The sequence below is a fragment of the Syngnathus floridae genome, chromosome 7 (genome assembly GCF_059516105.1).
Source record: "Syngnathus floridae isolate MCC-2025c chromosome 7, RoL_Sflo_1.0, whole genome shotgun sequence".
NCBI lineage: Eukaryota > Metazoa > Chordata > Actinopteri > Syngnathiformes > Syngnathidae > Syngnathus > Syngnathus floridae.
In genome coordinates this window covers 5,565,001-5,580,841 of record NC_142419.1, presented here as the reverse complement: position 1 = coordinate 5,580,841, position 15,841 = coordinate 5,565,001, and the positions used below count along the sequence as shown (strand labels likewise).

At 42.2% G+C, this 15,841-nt stretch overlaps 1 protein-coding gene across 1 annotated transcript; it reads left to right on the top strand.

Annotated features, from left to right (window-relative positions):
* The first annotated feature begins 2,028 nt into the window (after positions 1–2,028).
* Positions 2,029–14,996, top strand: LOC148394867 (coatomer subunit delta). The gene is made up of 10 exons (XM_088381163.1): positions 2,029–2,225; positions 3,087–3,350; positions 6,766–6,945; positions 7,668–7,873; positions 7,981–8,142; positions 8,366–8,531; positions 9,793–9,940; positions 11,981–12,089; positions 12,245–12,449; positions 13,697–14,996. Exons 1-10 carry the CDS (start codon positions 2,223–2,225, stop codon positions 13,784–13,786), a joined length of 1,533 nt encoding a protein of 510 aa, XP_088237289.1. The 5' UTR covers positions 2,029–2,222; the 3' UTR covers positions 13,787–14,996.
* The last annotated feature ends 845 nt before the right edge of the window (positions 14,997–15,841 follow it).

The following is a 15,841-nucleotide window of genomic DNA, read 5'->3' as shown; positions in this document are numbered from 1 at the left end:
GGTTCTGTGTAGGTCTTTCAGTGTGGGGAGAGGGCAGCCAACGATCTTCTGTGCTGTGTTGATGACCCCTTGGAGCTTCTTCCTCTGAGCTGCAGTGCAGCTGGTGTACCAAACACATATACAGTATGTTAGAATGCTCTTATGGAGCACCGATAGATGGACACCAGCAGTCTTTGTGTGATGCTGAACCTCCTGTACAGCATCCAGAAATTATGGCTATGCAGACGACCTTGCCATCATGCTGAGTCGACCAACGTGGAAGGCGACGGAAGACGACCTGAATGAAGACATGCGCACCATGGCAGCATACCTTCAAAAGTGGCGTCTCCAGCTCAGCGTTGGAAAGACTGTTGGTGCATCATACCATCTCAGCACCAGGGAAGCAAGGAGAGAACTGGCAGTGAACATTGAGGGCAAACGCCTGGAGGTTCAACAAGCCCCGAAGTACCTCGGCGTGCGTCTGGATCGGACCCTATCCTTCAAACAACACCTCGAAGATCTGAAGGCAAAGGTGACATCCAGGGTTGCACTGATCCGCCGCCTTGCTGGAACAACGTGGGGAGCCTCTGCTAAGATCTTGCGGATATCTACCCAAGCGCTGGTCTTCTCTGCAGCAGAGTACTGCGCTCCAGTTTGTAACAGAAGCCCCCATGCCAAAAAGGTGGATGTGGCAATTAACAACACCCTCCAAACTATAAAAGGATGCCTGAAACCCACCCCTGTGTCCCTCCTGCCTGTCCTTGCGGGAATAGCGCCGGCCAACCTTCGGCGGGAGGCTGCCACCCTCGTTCTCGCCAGGAAGGCAAAAAATAACAACTGGCACATCCTGCACAACACTACAACAACTCCAGGTCCACCAAGCAGACTCAAGGCACGCCACCCCTACAACATGGCAGCACAAGAGATGCTCAATTCCATCCCTGAAGACATCTCCAGAGATGCCTGGCTGGCAGCAGCTTGGAAGCAGGAGTGGGAGGCAGCTGGCCCCTCCCTCATGCACCGTTACATCTGGGAACCAGGAGACGGCGCCATAGGACGAGACGAACTACCTCGCCAGCAGTGGACCACACTGAACCGCTTAAGAACTGGTGTTGGGCGCTTCAACACGTCTATGCGGCAGTGGGGACTAACGGACAGTGCGGCATGTGAGTGCGGAAACCCCGAGCAGACAGCTGACCACATCATCAATACCTGCCCCCTATATAGACCACCCTCGGAGGCCGGCCTCTTTGACCTGGGACCAGAGATGCTGGCGTGGCTCCACGACACCAAGTTGGAGCTCTGACGTTACACGAGAGAGAGAGAGAGAGAGAGAGAGAGAGAGAGAGAGAGAGAGAGAGAGAGAGAGAGAGAGAGAGAGAGAGAGAGAGAGAGAGAGTAGAACTTGGAATTGGAACGGAGTGGCAATTCTATTGACTGTACATGTTGAGCTTCGCGCCTTTGTACCGTTTGACAGGAGGAAAGAGTGCGTTGGAGACAAAATAAGCTTTTCTTTTAGGCTCTTTTTAGCCGCTTTTTATTTGGAACTATTACACGCTCGAGGCTTCTTTCAACTCTCACCAGGCACACTTGCGCCCCCTCAATGTCAAACAAATCACTGCATCTGGGTACACAAACAGAACATCTTCATCTTAACACTACATGTACGTATTATGTTTGAGGGAGACGAACAAAATCCCGGACGATTTTGAAATTCCCTCGGGAATTTTTTGTTAGGTCTCAAAAGTAGGACATGTCCGGGAAAAAGAGCACGTCTGTTCACCCTAGGTTTAGGAGCAAAGGCAGAACATCACTCACGCAACTCCACACCTGATTCGACAACGGCAAACAACAGGGCTCCCGTGTCAGGAAGTGAAACGTGTAACTTTTCTTAAAAAACTGCTAAAAATGTCCAAAAAGTTAACATAATAACGGTTTTAACAATATTTAATTTTAATCTTGTTATTTGTTATTTTGTAATATTGTCATTGTATCACGAATCACGTGAGGCTTTGAATGACCACGTCACACATTTGCAGTGTGAGCTGATCTGGCTGGCGCTGTACTTCCGGTGGAGACGTGGCTCTGCACCGCTGCCATATTGACGCCAGGCAAGCTAACAACCTCACATCTTACTCAAGTCAGTTGGACCGCTTTACCTTGCCTATTCGGAGCGATCAACAAAACCCAAGCAACGCAGATAAGAAGCTGAAGGCCGTCATTCTATAAAAAGAGAAACAAAAATGGTGAGTAAGAAACGTTGCATCCAGAAAGTTAAAAACGTTTAGTTGGGCCTAGGCTTCAAAACATAGGCTAAGCAAGTAGCTGGCTAAACCGAGATAACAGGTCTTCGAAAGCGAAATTATTCTCCCAACTTTTTGAGTGACATCGCGTATATTTTCGTAGAGCTCTATTTTTTGACGCGAACTTTATTTTATTCATTGAAACGGAGCGTGCAGGCAGTGCTGGGGTGAACTAACTCGCTCCTGTGTGTAACTAGCAGCATTGCTAACGTTGGCTGCTGTCAGTGTGCATATCCCTCTCAAACCTCCTCTAGTTAATGTCCCAAGTAGGTTTGAGTTGTCAATATCCACAACATAACATGAATTTGACAACCTCTACTTGCGTTGTCATGTGTAATCGATCTATTTATGTATTTATTGTGGTTTCCTAATTGACCGTTGAACTTGTGTGTAAAATCCAATCTGTCAAATGGTTGTAATGTGGCAGTATGAAGCACACGAAGCTGACTTTCCAAACTTGTCTTTATTCCAAGACTGCCAAAAAGTTAGTATTGCGTCACAAATAAGATAAGTATAAATATACCCCTACAGCTTGCCTGCTGGAAGAGAGGCATAGTTCTTATGTCTGCCACAGCAATTAAAAGTGAATTTTGGCCATTTCTGACACCACCCAGACCGACAATTTTCATGTAAAAAAATAAAAATAATAAAGTGATCATATCACACGCCAATTTTAATTGTTTATATTATGCATTGCAGTTTAAACCATTTACAGAAAATGGATGGATAATCAATATTGTACCAGTTTTGACAGTCTGTCAGCACAGTGTTGTGTGATACATACATGTATCCTGGTATCTTCAGGTGCTGTTGGCAGCGGCGGTGTGCACCAAGGCTGGCAAGGCCATCGTATCGCGGCAGTTTGTTGAAATGACGCGGACACGAATTGAAGGTCTCCTTGCTGCATTTCCAAAACTGATGAACACAGGGAAGCAGCATACCTTTGTGGAAACGGACAGTGTCCGTTATGTATACCAGCCACTGGAGAAGCTGTACATGGTTCTCATCACTACCAAGAACAGCAACATCCTCGAGGACCTTGAAACACTCAGACTCTTCTCTCGTGTGGTAAGCCTTCAGTTGTTATAAGTGGGGTTGTCACAAGAACATACTTCCGGTACCAACCTGCAAAAAATATATCTACCTGCTTTTTTGTGGTACCGTCAGAACCGAATATTTAACTTTTCACTCGGCGAGCTGTTGCGATTCTTGCCGTAACTTAAGTTGGCAGTATACGCATACGAGCAGCACGGAGCAGCAGTCAGCGGCGCTGAAGAAGAAGAAAACTTTCGGTCTTTCATAACAATGGCTTCTGGAAGTGGGAGTGGAGGTCCAACACGCTAACTTGTTGAGAAGCCAAGTCGCTAAGAGTCCTGTGTGGAAATATTTTGCATTCAAGGCGGATGCAACTGGAGCAATTATAGATTTGAACAAGCCAATGTGCCAAATGCTTGAGAGGTATTAGGCTTGAGAGGCTCCATGCCACTGCTGTTCTTTTGTAATACACTGCTCAAAAAAATTAAAGGAACAGTTTTTTATCAGTGTATGGCATGACTTCAATTACACTTTTCTGATAAGGTTTTGGTCAGGTACGCGGCACAGGGGGTTGTTAATCAGTTTCAGCTGCATTGGTGTTGATGGAATTAACAGGTGCACTAGAGGGGCAACAACGAGATGGTCCCCAAAACAGGACTGGTTTTGCAGGTGGAGGCCATTTCAAGTTCCTCCTCTTGATCTTTTTTAACTGGTTTTCCACAAGTGTTGGCTTTAGCTAGAGTCATTATCACGACTGGGAGCATGATGCGATTTCTCAACCCTCCTGAAGTTAAGCAGATTGTCCAACTCCTCCAGGATAGCACATTCATGCGTGCTGTTGCAAGAAGATTTGATGTGTCTCCCAGTACAATATCCAGAGCATGGAGGAGATTCCAGGAGGCAGGCAGTTACTCTAGGAGAGCTGGACAGGGCCGTAGACGGTCCTCATCCCATCAGCAGGACCGATATCTGCTGCTTTGTGCAAGGAGAAACAGGTTGAGCACTGCCCGAGCCCTACAGAATGACCTCTAGCAGGCTACTGGTGTGAAAGTCTCTGTCCAAACAGTCAGAAACAGACTCTCACGAGGGTGGCCTCAGGACACGACGTCCTGTAGTGTACCCTGTGCTCACTGCTCAGCACTGTGGAGCTCGATTGGCATTTGCCATAGAACACCAGAATTGGCAAGTCCGCCACTGGCGCCCTGTGCTTTTCACAGATGAGAGCGGGTTTACCCTGAGCACCTGTGATAGATGTGAAAGGGTCTGGAGAAGCCAAGGAGAGTGCTATACTGCCTGCAACATCATTCAGCATGACCGGTTTGGTGGTGGGTCAGTGATGGTCTGGGGAGGCATTTCCATGGAGGGACGAACAAACCTCTACAGGCTAGACAACGGCAGTCTGACTGCCATTAGGTATCGGGATGAAATCCTTGCACCCATGGTCAGACCCTACACTGGTGCAGTAGGTCCTGGGTTCCTCCTGATCCACGACAATGCCCGGCCTCATGTGGCAGGAGTAAGCAGACAGTATCTGGAGGATGAAGGAATTGACACAATTGAATGGCCCTCACGATCACCTGATCTAAACCCGATAGAACACCTCTGGGACATAATGTTTCAGTCCATCAGACGCCGCCAGGTTGCTCCTCAGACTTTACAGCAGCTCACTGATACCCTTAGACAGATCTGGGAGGACATCCCACAAGACACCATCCGTTGTCTCATTAGGAGCATGCCGCGACGTTGTCAAGCATGCATACAAGCACGTGGGGGCCACACAAGATATTGAAAATAATTTTGAGTTGCAGAAATTGAATTTAGGCAAAATGGACGAGCCTGCCACATCATTTTTTCACTTTGATTTTTGGGGTGTCTATATACTGAGCCCTCTGTAGGCTGAAAACCTTTATTTCTATCAAAAGATGTGGCATCTTTTTGTTCCTGAGACATTAAACTGTCCATATCAGTATAGATATCCAACATTTTTGTTGTCACTATTGAAATCTGATTTATTTTCAAAGTGTTCCTTTAATTTTTTTGAGCAGTGTATATAGTTAAACATTGTTATTATTAGTCTTGCTTGTTTTTATAGATGTCTTGAAGGCTCTATGCCACTGCTTCTCTTTTCTAATATAAAGTTTACGACACGATTTAAGCAATTTTAAATGAATTAGTGGTTTTAAAAGTAAGTGGATTCTGTTTGGTTGTTTTTTACCGTGGTACTGAATTAGCATAGAGAATCGTGGAAAATCACAGCTATTGGTACCGACCAACTACTGAAATTCTGGTATTGTGACAACCCAAGTTAAAAGTACTAATCACACTGCTGTCATGTCAAGGTCTCCCAATGTAGTAGATGTGGTATTATTCAAATTTCAACTCGTAAAGAATGCAATTTCGGGGAAAACAAAATTCCTCCATTTCAATCAATAGGCTTAATTTTTTTTTCTATATTTATACAAGTGCTGTGCACGAATGCATTGTAATTTTCTCGCCCATTTGATTGGGCATGGCATATTAGTAATTGGTTTATAATTTGCAAACTTGGATGAGGTGGTGTGACATGACCGGAACTGCCACTTTGTTGACTTGTTTAAGCAGTAACTGTTAGAGCTAGTCCTCTGACAGTTGATGACTAACTTGTGGGGGAAATGGCAGATGAGGCCAAAACCTGCTTCCTACTATTGTAGCAAGGAGCATTACGACAAAAGTGGCCTGCAATAACTTAGATCAGTAGTTCTTAACCTGGGTTCGATCGAAGCCTCGGGTTTCGGCAGAGCCTCCACTGGGGAGGTCCGAGCACCTCGTGTAAGTTTGTGATAATCCATATCTGAACTGGTGTCGCAAAGGCAACAGCAGAAGTCACACTGATTTGCAGGTATGTAATGTGTTGAGTTCATGCATTGTGTTGGTTTTGTTCTTTGAACAAGGTGATGATCATGCACGGCTCATTTTGCGCACCAGTAAAAAACATCTATGTCCTGAATTTAAAAAAAATAAGTGTATTTTTCACTAGCGAGGGGTACGGTGAATGCGCATACGAAACTGGTGGGGTTCGGTACCCCCAACAAGGTTAAGAACCACTGACTTAGATACATGTTTACTTTCTTTCTGAACTCTGACACTTGAGACTCTGTGGTAATGACTGTATGCAGTCACCAAAGCCCGGCTAGACAGTGTACAAATGCCTTTTTTTTGAGTGACTTCATTGCAAACAAGTCGCACAGTTCTTTATAGTGTGGTCTACTCAAAATAACAGACACAACAGAGACACAGACACACTGAAGATTCCAAAATTGCGAATCTTTTTTCTTTCACCAAGACTACCCTGTTAGATGCAGCATGGTGCCGCATGGCATTCAGACATGTTGCTCAAATCATACCAGCCAAGAGATGTTTACCTTCATGTAAGAAACTGATGTCAAGTATCTCCTTTATACCTGTCCAGATCCCGGAATACTGCCGTGTGCTGGAGGAGAGTGAAATTTCAGAGCACTGTTTTGACCTGATCTTTGCTTTTGATGAGATCGTGGCGCTAGGCTACAGAGAGAATGTCAACCTGGCTCAAATCCGCACTTTCACTGAGATGGACTCCCATGAGGAGAAAGTTTTCCGCGCTGTCAGAGAGGTGAGTTTTATTAAGTTGGGTCAGGGCCTGTTCAGGCTGGATTTATATTTTGTTTTATTTAAAGTGTATTCAGATCAGAAAAGTCCTTAGTCCGCTTGTTGAGTCTGGCCCAAAGCGGACTTAGGGTGTATTCAGACCTGACTGTTTGGTCCACTTGAAACGGACCAGGGTTCGATTGAAACGCTGGTTTGTGCAGGTGTGAATACACGCAACAGAATCCTGGTGCGGATTAAAGAAACGGACCGAGACCCACTTTTTCAAGTGTTCTCGGTTCGCCTCAGGTGTGAATACAGACTTTACCAAACCAAAGTTATCTATAATAAAAAAATAATGTTCAACATTGTTATATTTTTGGGACATATAATAAAAAATAATGTTCAACATTGTTATGTTTTTGGGACATAGTTAGATGTGTGACATTGACAAACTGTTGGAATACATTTTGTAAACCCCAAAGAAGGAAAATAATTTTGTAAAGGTACTCTATATTGACAAACAGGTAAATGGAAAAGCCCTGCCAACTTGTCACCATTTCACATTTTAATTTCAATTCCCCTCGAACTTGCATCTTGAACAGTTGTATGTATTTCTTTCTCTTCACGCTGTGCTTTGATTACAAATGTCTCAGAAACCTTTTAGAGTTGGCATTAGTGCAAGTGATTCATGATTTAGCTCAATATAGTCAAGCACCCAAAATTTAAAATCATTTCATCAACTTTCAGACCCAGGAAAGAGAAGCCAAGGCTGAGATGAGGAGAAAGGCCAAGGAGCTGCAGCAGGCTAGAAGGGATGCAGAGCGTTCCGGCAAGAAGGGGCCAGCTTTTGGGGGCTTTGGCAGTGGAGGCATGACCAGCATCTCCTCCGGATCTATCATTACAGAAACCATCGTAGAGCCTGAAAAGCCCAAGATCACACCAACTCCAGTCAGGTGAAGAAAATAAGAAATCCGCAGTTGGAAAGCATATGTTGCACTTTTTTGGTCTTGTAAATGGTCCATACGTTTGTTTGACAACCGTTTTTTCTCTCCCGTTCCAGACAAAGCGGACCAAGTAAAGCACTCAAGCTGGGGGCAAAAGGGAAAGAGGTGGACAACTTTGTTGACAAATTGAAGTTGGAGGGTGAAACTATCATGCCATCCTCTGGGAAGAGAGGCTCAGATGTTTCGAAAGCTCTACCACCACCAGTGAACATAGAGAGGTTGTTCGATATTTTTGTTTTTTAATTTGTTTTATATAAAAAACAAAAATGCAATTAATACTTTGAAACTGACCATGCATTTTTAGTTCGTATATTATACCACAGAGTTTAAAGTGTATGGAGTACCTATCACTTGTTTCGCTGGTCTATTATGCTTCGATTTAGGACTCAATGTGTGTCCGTCCCAACACAACACTTCACAAATTTTGTTTGTACTCAACAGTGTACATCTTAGAGTTGAGGAGAAAATCTCTCTCACTTGTGGTCGTGATGGCGGGCTGCAAAACATGGAGGTGCTGGGCATGGTGACGCTCCGGGTCACAGATGACAAGAACGGACGCATCCGTCTCGTTCTCATCAATAATGACAGCAAAGGATTACAGCTTCAAGTAGGTGTTTTGACAAATACAGGCACACACTTCATTGTTCCAGAGAAAGGAACTAATATTTTGTTGGAGAATGTGGGTGCCGGTACATATTCTTAAATGCCTATTAAATTTAACTAGCAGCATGGTGTTAGTTGACTAGATATCATATGGTATATGATATGTAATATAGTGGAGCCTCGGTTTTCGACCACAATCCGTTCCAGAAGGCTGTTCGAGAAGTGAATTGTTCGAATTCCGAATCATGTTTTCCCATTATAAATAATGGAAAAACATTTAATCTGTTCCAAGCAAAAAAAAAAAGCCTTTTTTAAGCATTTTTTCATGAGCTTAATTTTGTCCGATCGCGCAACTGCAGCACACTGCCGAACGCGCAACCGTAGCGCGTCGCCGACCGCGCAACTGCACCACACTAGTCGCATTATTGTGACAGAGCCCTCGCTGAAATTTAGAAAATATTTTTAAAGTCCTGATATACCTTCCAAAATTTAAGTGGACCTTAAGTGGAATGTAATAACAAACGGAGTCATTTGGCATGCGGGTCCTCTCGGCTCATCTCATGAGGTTCGACAACCGAATTTCGCCCGACATCCAAAGCAAAAAAATCTCGAATGTTTTGTTCGAATACCGATTTGTTCGAGAACAGGGACGTTTGAAAACCGAGGCTCCACTGTAGTTGGAAATAGAAACTCCTTTCTGTTAAACCACAAGAATGCTAAAGTTAGCATAGCTTGAGATCCGTTTGTTGCCTAGCCAAAATCTACCGTATTTTCAGCATTATAGGGCACACTTAAAATCTCATAATTTACTAAAGAAACCAGAATGCGCCTTGTAATGCAGAGCGCCTTATAGATGGATCAATTGATGAATTTGTTGATCCATACTGGTTGTACACAGCGCTCTGCCAAAATGTTTCAGTGCGACTAGTAAATTACAAGGTCGCATTGCTTTCAGCATTACGGCAACTGTGGTCAGGGATGCCACGGAAGTAAGCTACTACTGGTTGATCGCATGACATTTAAAAAAAAAAAAAAACAAAGAAAATCTATAAGCTAGCCACACTGGGAAATGGCTTGCATAAAAATTATGAAAATATTGTTTAGGGTTAGGGTGTGAGAATAGTATTAATAGTAAGTTGGCAAACGTAATTATTTGTAGAAATATGCTGCATCATTGCCAACAAAAAAAGCCAACAAAGCAGTGTGTGTGCACCCTAATTGACTAATGAATACAAATCGGTAGTCTAAAAAAATGTGCCCCTTAGACCCATCCAAATGTGGACAAGAAGTTGTTCACATCAGACTCTGTGATTGGCCTGAAGAACCCTGAGAAGTCCTTCCCTCTCAACAACGACGTTGGCGTGCTGAAATGGAGACTACAGACCACAGACGAGTCACTCATACCTTTAACCAGTAAGTCCAAAGTTTGTACTCTGATTGCAAGTGCACGTGGATGCTGTGTAATCAAAGAAGTGCTACTGAAAATCACACCGCGTGTGATGGCTTTGTTTGTGTTTATTTATACCTTGTATGAATAAATGTGATACATTTTTAAACCTTTATCCAAAGACACCAGCCATAAAGTAAACTAAATAGTAGCAAGTTTGGGTCCAAACCATGTCATCAACTTGTTCCTATGCTACTTGTTGTATACACAAAAAGTTTTCCGGCTTGGGTAATGTGATGCTTTTCTTAAATGCACATTTTAATTTTGTGATCAGCTGTAATATCGGAATTAACTGGGCTCTGTGAAGTAAGACGCAGCCACAGTGTTTCCCAAGTATATATTTAACTCGTGGCAAGCCACAACAAATGACTTTCGGCCACCAACTTGTTTTGGCGTCCCATGTATACTTTCTTTTGCTTTGCGAAAATTCCTCTCCACCCCTTGTGAGCATCTCATAATTCCTACCTATGTCACTTACTTTAATGGTACAGTACGTCAAATGCATTGCCTCAAATGACTGAAGTATCAAACGTGTTGCCATTTGAGTTTGAAAATCGATCTGGTGTTTGAGACATCGACAGCTCAAACAGTATCAATCGCCACAGCACTCCAACAGGCAAAATGGGCAACTCGTCATGGCACTCTCTCTATCGCTTTTGTTTTACTTCTACATATATTCACTTGGAAGCCCCACTCCATGTTTCTCTAAGCCTACATACAGTCGTTAAGATATTCAGCGTTTTGGATTGTATGTGAAGAGACTTTCACAGAAGGCAAACTAACCATCAACACAGTGATTTTTTTTTTTTTTGCTCCATCTAAGTCAGTGTTTCTTAACCTTTATTGAGACAAGGCACATTTTTCACATCAGATAAAATCTCAGGGCACACCGCTGTGCAAAATGATCCAATATACAGCATAGATTAAATGTGTACCTTCTGTCATCTAGTGGAAGAGTATTTTACTGTTTTGCCTATTACATGAGGTTATCATAGATAAATTAACAAGACATTTTTGTTATATTAGAAAATGCCCTCGTTTTTTGACACAATAATTGACATTGACTAATTTTCCACGGCATACCTGATGATCTCTCCCGGCATTTTATTAAACACAAACAATCATTCGGCTTTACTGAAGGATTACAAAATCAGAATATTCACTATTGATGATGAGGCTAAAATTCAAAGGATTTGAGTAATTTAAAATCAGGTGTCTCAAACAATTTAGCTGGGGACCACTGGAGCTAAAGTCTGGGGTGAGGCCGGGCCGCATTTTTTTTTTTTATATGTTTTAATGCACTGATAAAAGCTTTTACACCCCTGTTCTCAAAATTAAACCACAACTTTACCATGAACGTGTCTTCTGCCTACTTGCTGCTAGAGACCTGGCAATGCAGTTCCTCTAGCATAGCTGAGCCACATTGGTCGCGAGGAAGGAAGCAATTGAGACCTTCAGTAGGGCTTGAAGATGCTCATCAGTGAGTCTGAACCTGGACTTACTGAAGTTCAAGGTGGAAAAGTGCTTTTCGCACAAACACTGTGCTCCCAAAAAGACAGAATCAGAATTAGAATCAGCGCTGCACACAACCATTCGTATCAAAATCGCAAGCCACACTGACATTAAACGTTTTTATTAAGGCGAGGGGCGCAAACTATTGTCCCCCCTGTTTGAGACCCATGTTTCAAATTAATCAAGGGCTGTATATATGCAAAGAATGATCAATTAATTTGATAATTGTTTGGTCGACTATTCAATTAATCGTTGCACTTGTTCCAACTAAAAGTATTTAATTGGAATTTTAGGTATTTTGTGTTTTGAAAGAAGCTATGGTGTTACTACAAATTAAATTCTGCTTGTTTGTTAACCTAAGTGTTTTATATTGATCTCACAATCTGTTCGCCTTTCCCTCTGTTCCTTCCTTGGGTCATGGCAACCCTTCTAAGGACTTGTGACTATTGTTGAATTTTAGTTATCCTTTTCACAATGTGTGAATTATCCCTCAGTAAACTGCTGGCCTTCAGAGAGTGGCAACGGCTGTGACGTCAACATTGAATACGAGCTGCAGGAAGAGAGCCTGGAACTCAATGACGTGGTCATTACCATACCAGTGCCGTAAGCAGATCAAATCTTCCTTTTGGACGGTTTAGGGATACCATAGTGACATACGTAACTGACAATATTAATCTGGTCATCTCTATTGTAAGAATAGTTCCGTGGGTGCCATCACAATGTGTGTGTTACATAAGGGGACATATGTCTCCGTGCAGGTCTGGCATGGGTGCACCTGTGATCGGAGATCTGGATGGAGAGTACAAACACGACAGCAGGCGAAATGTTCTGGAGTGGTGCCTACCTGTCATCGATGCCAACAACAAGACTGGCAGCCTGGAGTTCAGCATTAGTGGACAACCCAATGACTTCTTCCCCGTTAATGTGTCCTTTGTGTCCAAACGCAACTACTGTGACATCCAGGTATGAACTTTGGTGGAAATGTTTTGAGTGATTGACTGCTGAATATGAACATAGAAAGAGAAAAAAAAATAAGAATACAAAATGCGATGAAGAAAAGGCAGCAATAAATGTCATCATTTGGCACAGTTTGTCTTCAAAAGGAGGTAGTAAATGTTTTACGACCCTTGGTTGCCATATCATAGGTTTGTCATGATAACGCAGTTTTGGGATGATAAATTTTTTTTCAGAAACTCGTATCACATTAAATGATTGCATGATGTTACCACGACAGTTAGTAAATCAAATATTTTTTTAACAATGTGAACTCGTTGCTTGAAGTAAGCGATTTTGCATTGCTGCTTTTGCATCAAAATTAATATTTTGCGCCGCTTTGCATATCAAATAGCATAGCCATCAAACGTCACCCTTTAAACGTACTGATTTGTATTGGGAGCCATTCTCATGTTCTTTTGAAAAAAATATAATAATGAATAAAATAATACATAATAAATAAAATAATAAATGAATAAAGAAAGCAATATAAATATTAAATAAATACAACATACATGAATAAATGATGAGTAAAATAGGGCGCCTCGGTGACGCACTGGTTAGCATGTCCGCCTCACAGTTAGGAGGATGCCGATTCAATTCCACCACTGACCCTCCCTATGTGGAGTTTGCATGTTCTCCCTGTGCCCACGTGGGTTTTCTCCGGGCACTCCGGTTTCCTCCCACATCCCAAAAACAAGCTTGGTAGGCCAATTGAGCACTCCAAATTGCCCCGAGGTGCGAGTGCGGATGGTTGTTTGTATGTGTGCCCTGCGATCAGCTGGCAACTGGTTCATGGTGTCCTCCGCCTACTGCCCGATAGGCTCCAGCACGCCTGCGACCCCCGTGGGGACAAGCGATATAGAAAATGGATGAATGATAATCATTTTCAAATACATTTTAATAAATTATATTTTTATAAAATTAGAGGATACCGTTTTTTACTGCTAAACAATGTGAATTTAAGAAACTGTTGATTCCATACACTGTATATATAAAAAAAGTTGTTCATTTATTATATTGTCACATTTTTATTTAATAAGATTCACTTGAAAAGAAAGCACAAAAGAATGGCAAAAAAAACAACAGATTTGCTGATACCTGCCCACAACCCTGATTATGTTCTGCATTCTGCTGTACTTTTAAGGTCTGTATGCTTCGCTCTCTGTCTGAAACAACAAATTATTAACGTCTTTTGTTTTTCCTCTGCGCGTCAGGTTGCTAAAGTGACTCACGTAGATGGGGACGCCTCAGTTCGATTCTCTTCGGAGACCTCCTTTGTCGTCGACAAATATGAAATCCTGTAAGAATGTTCCAAGCAAAGGGAAATAAAAAAATGGCCCACTAAATATAGTCCAAATCTGTGCTCCAGAGAACGATTGACAATTTCTAGACTGCCCACCCTGTATACTATTACACAGACTGTGTACATCAACAGGACTCCATCATCCCTCCGGCAAATTGCGCTCCAAGTGCTGGGGCAGACCTGCAGTGATGAATTTGTTTGTAAGAGCGAGAGGATCATCTATAGCGTTTAATTGAAATTGTGGCACTACGGTGATACTGTTGTTGTCCCAAACGGAGGCCGAGGAAGGTTGCGGGCAGGTCACATCACACTCAATCAGTCAGTACAACTCCGGCACGAACACTTGCGGGAACACGAGGCAATGTCATCACTCGAATTGCTCAACATGCATTCTCTACAACCACGCTTCTTCACGCTCAATATTGCATTGAAATAGTTTGATATGGGTGATTGGGGTTCTTGCTTTCTTTTTCTTCTCATTAACTCCAGAGTTCTAATTGTATTTATCATAAGCAATCAAACTACCGACATTGTTTGCTCCGATATCTCATTTGGTTTCTCGAGAACAGATTGGACCTTAGCTCAAAAAGAACATGTTTGCAATATTGTATGTTCTATGTGCAGTCATCTTCATTTTTGCAATGTGTCCTTTTTATTTGTAATGTTGATATTTTCGTTACTATTTGCTGTTTAATTTGTCATCACTTTCAACCACATGGCATTGAAGTTTGACATGGAAGAGCAGAACCTATCCACCAGTTGAATATATTTGATTATTGCAACTTTGATATGTTTATAACATCCTTTCAGTCTCTCTTAAACTGCTTAAGTGATGGCAATTGAATAATAGGGAGATGTACCTTCATCGTAGGCCACAAACACCGAAGCTCTAAACCACGACCACCCCTGAAAACTACAAATAAACTGCAAAGCATTGTGAAATTGGGCCCTTCACATCCTGACAAGAACCAGGCGTTTGTTCATTTTGTCTTTTTGTTGTTTTTGATAATTCTGACTAAGGTGAATGTTGGTTTATCTTTCACTTGGACTCCTCAACTTTCAATTTGGTAACGGTTGCGTGGCTGTGTTAGTTGGAAATTACGGGATTAAGCATTTTTAACAAACTTTCTGAAGGGGAATCGTAACATTCCATTGTACAATTTGGGGCAAAACAAAATCTTTACTGTAATAAAATGTATTAATGGAAATTACATGGTTGTTGTGTCACTATGTGTATGTAATGACCATTGCATTTGTATTGTTTTACATATGTGTAATTGCCTTCATGCGTGGAAGACATTTTACGCATGCGTGACAGGAATTCAACCAAAGGACTTTGCTGTTGAGTTGACAATTAGATGTATTTTCCTCTATTGTAATGACTTGCATAGAGAGACTGTGGTTGAACTTTTCAACCTAAAATTGTATTGAAATCTTTTGCTTGTCATTGGAAACCAGTTCATCAAAAATACGGAAGTTGTGTGCGTGTGGGCTCAACTCCCCATCAGAAGAGTAAAGAGTCCCACTTGTAAGAGTTAAACGCAGCTTTTGTAGACAAGAAATTTGTAAAATAACAGACATAAAAGAAAAACACTGGTAGTGCCCGTGGTTCGCACTCTATCGAGGGTCCATAGGCTTTTCGAGTTGCCACTGAGCTACACCAGGGACTTATAATTGACATACAGAAATGCAGGATGCAGTTGTAGAAGTTTCCTCCCGCCACAAGGGTACCAGGCAATTAATTATAACTAATCATTTACTGTGGGGCAAAAAGGTATTTAGTCAGCCACCAATTGTGCAAGCTCTCCCACTTAAAAGATGAGATGCCTGCAATTTTCATCATAGGTACACTTGACTACACTGAGAGAAAAAAAAAATGAAAAAAAATCTGAGTCACATTGTTTTTTAAATATTTTATTTGCAAACTATGGTGGAAAATGAGTACCGTATTTGCTGGTGTATAAGTCGACTCGGTGTATAAGTCGACCCCCTAAAATTCGACGGAAATTTACGATTTTATGATATATCCTTTGTATAAGTCGAGCTCAATTGTTGC

Excerpts from the sequence above, each read along its gene's own strand:
- LOC148394867 (XM_088381163.1), top strand. Across the intron at positions 8,532-9,792 it reads GCAAAGGATTACAGCTTCAA|ACCCATCCAAATGTGGACAA; the intron begins GTAGGTGTTTTG and ends TGTGCCCCTTAG. Across the intron at positions 9,941-11,980 it reads GTCACTCATACCTTTAACCA|TAAACTGCTGGCCTTCAGAG; the intron begins GTAAGTCCAAAG and ends ATTATCCCTCAG.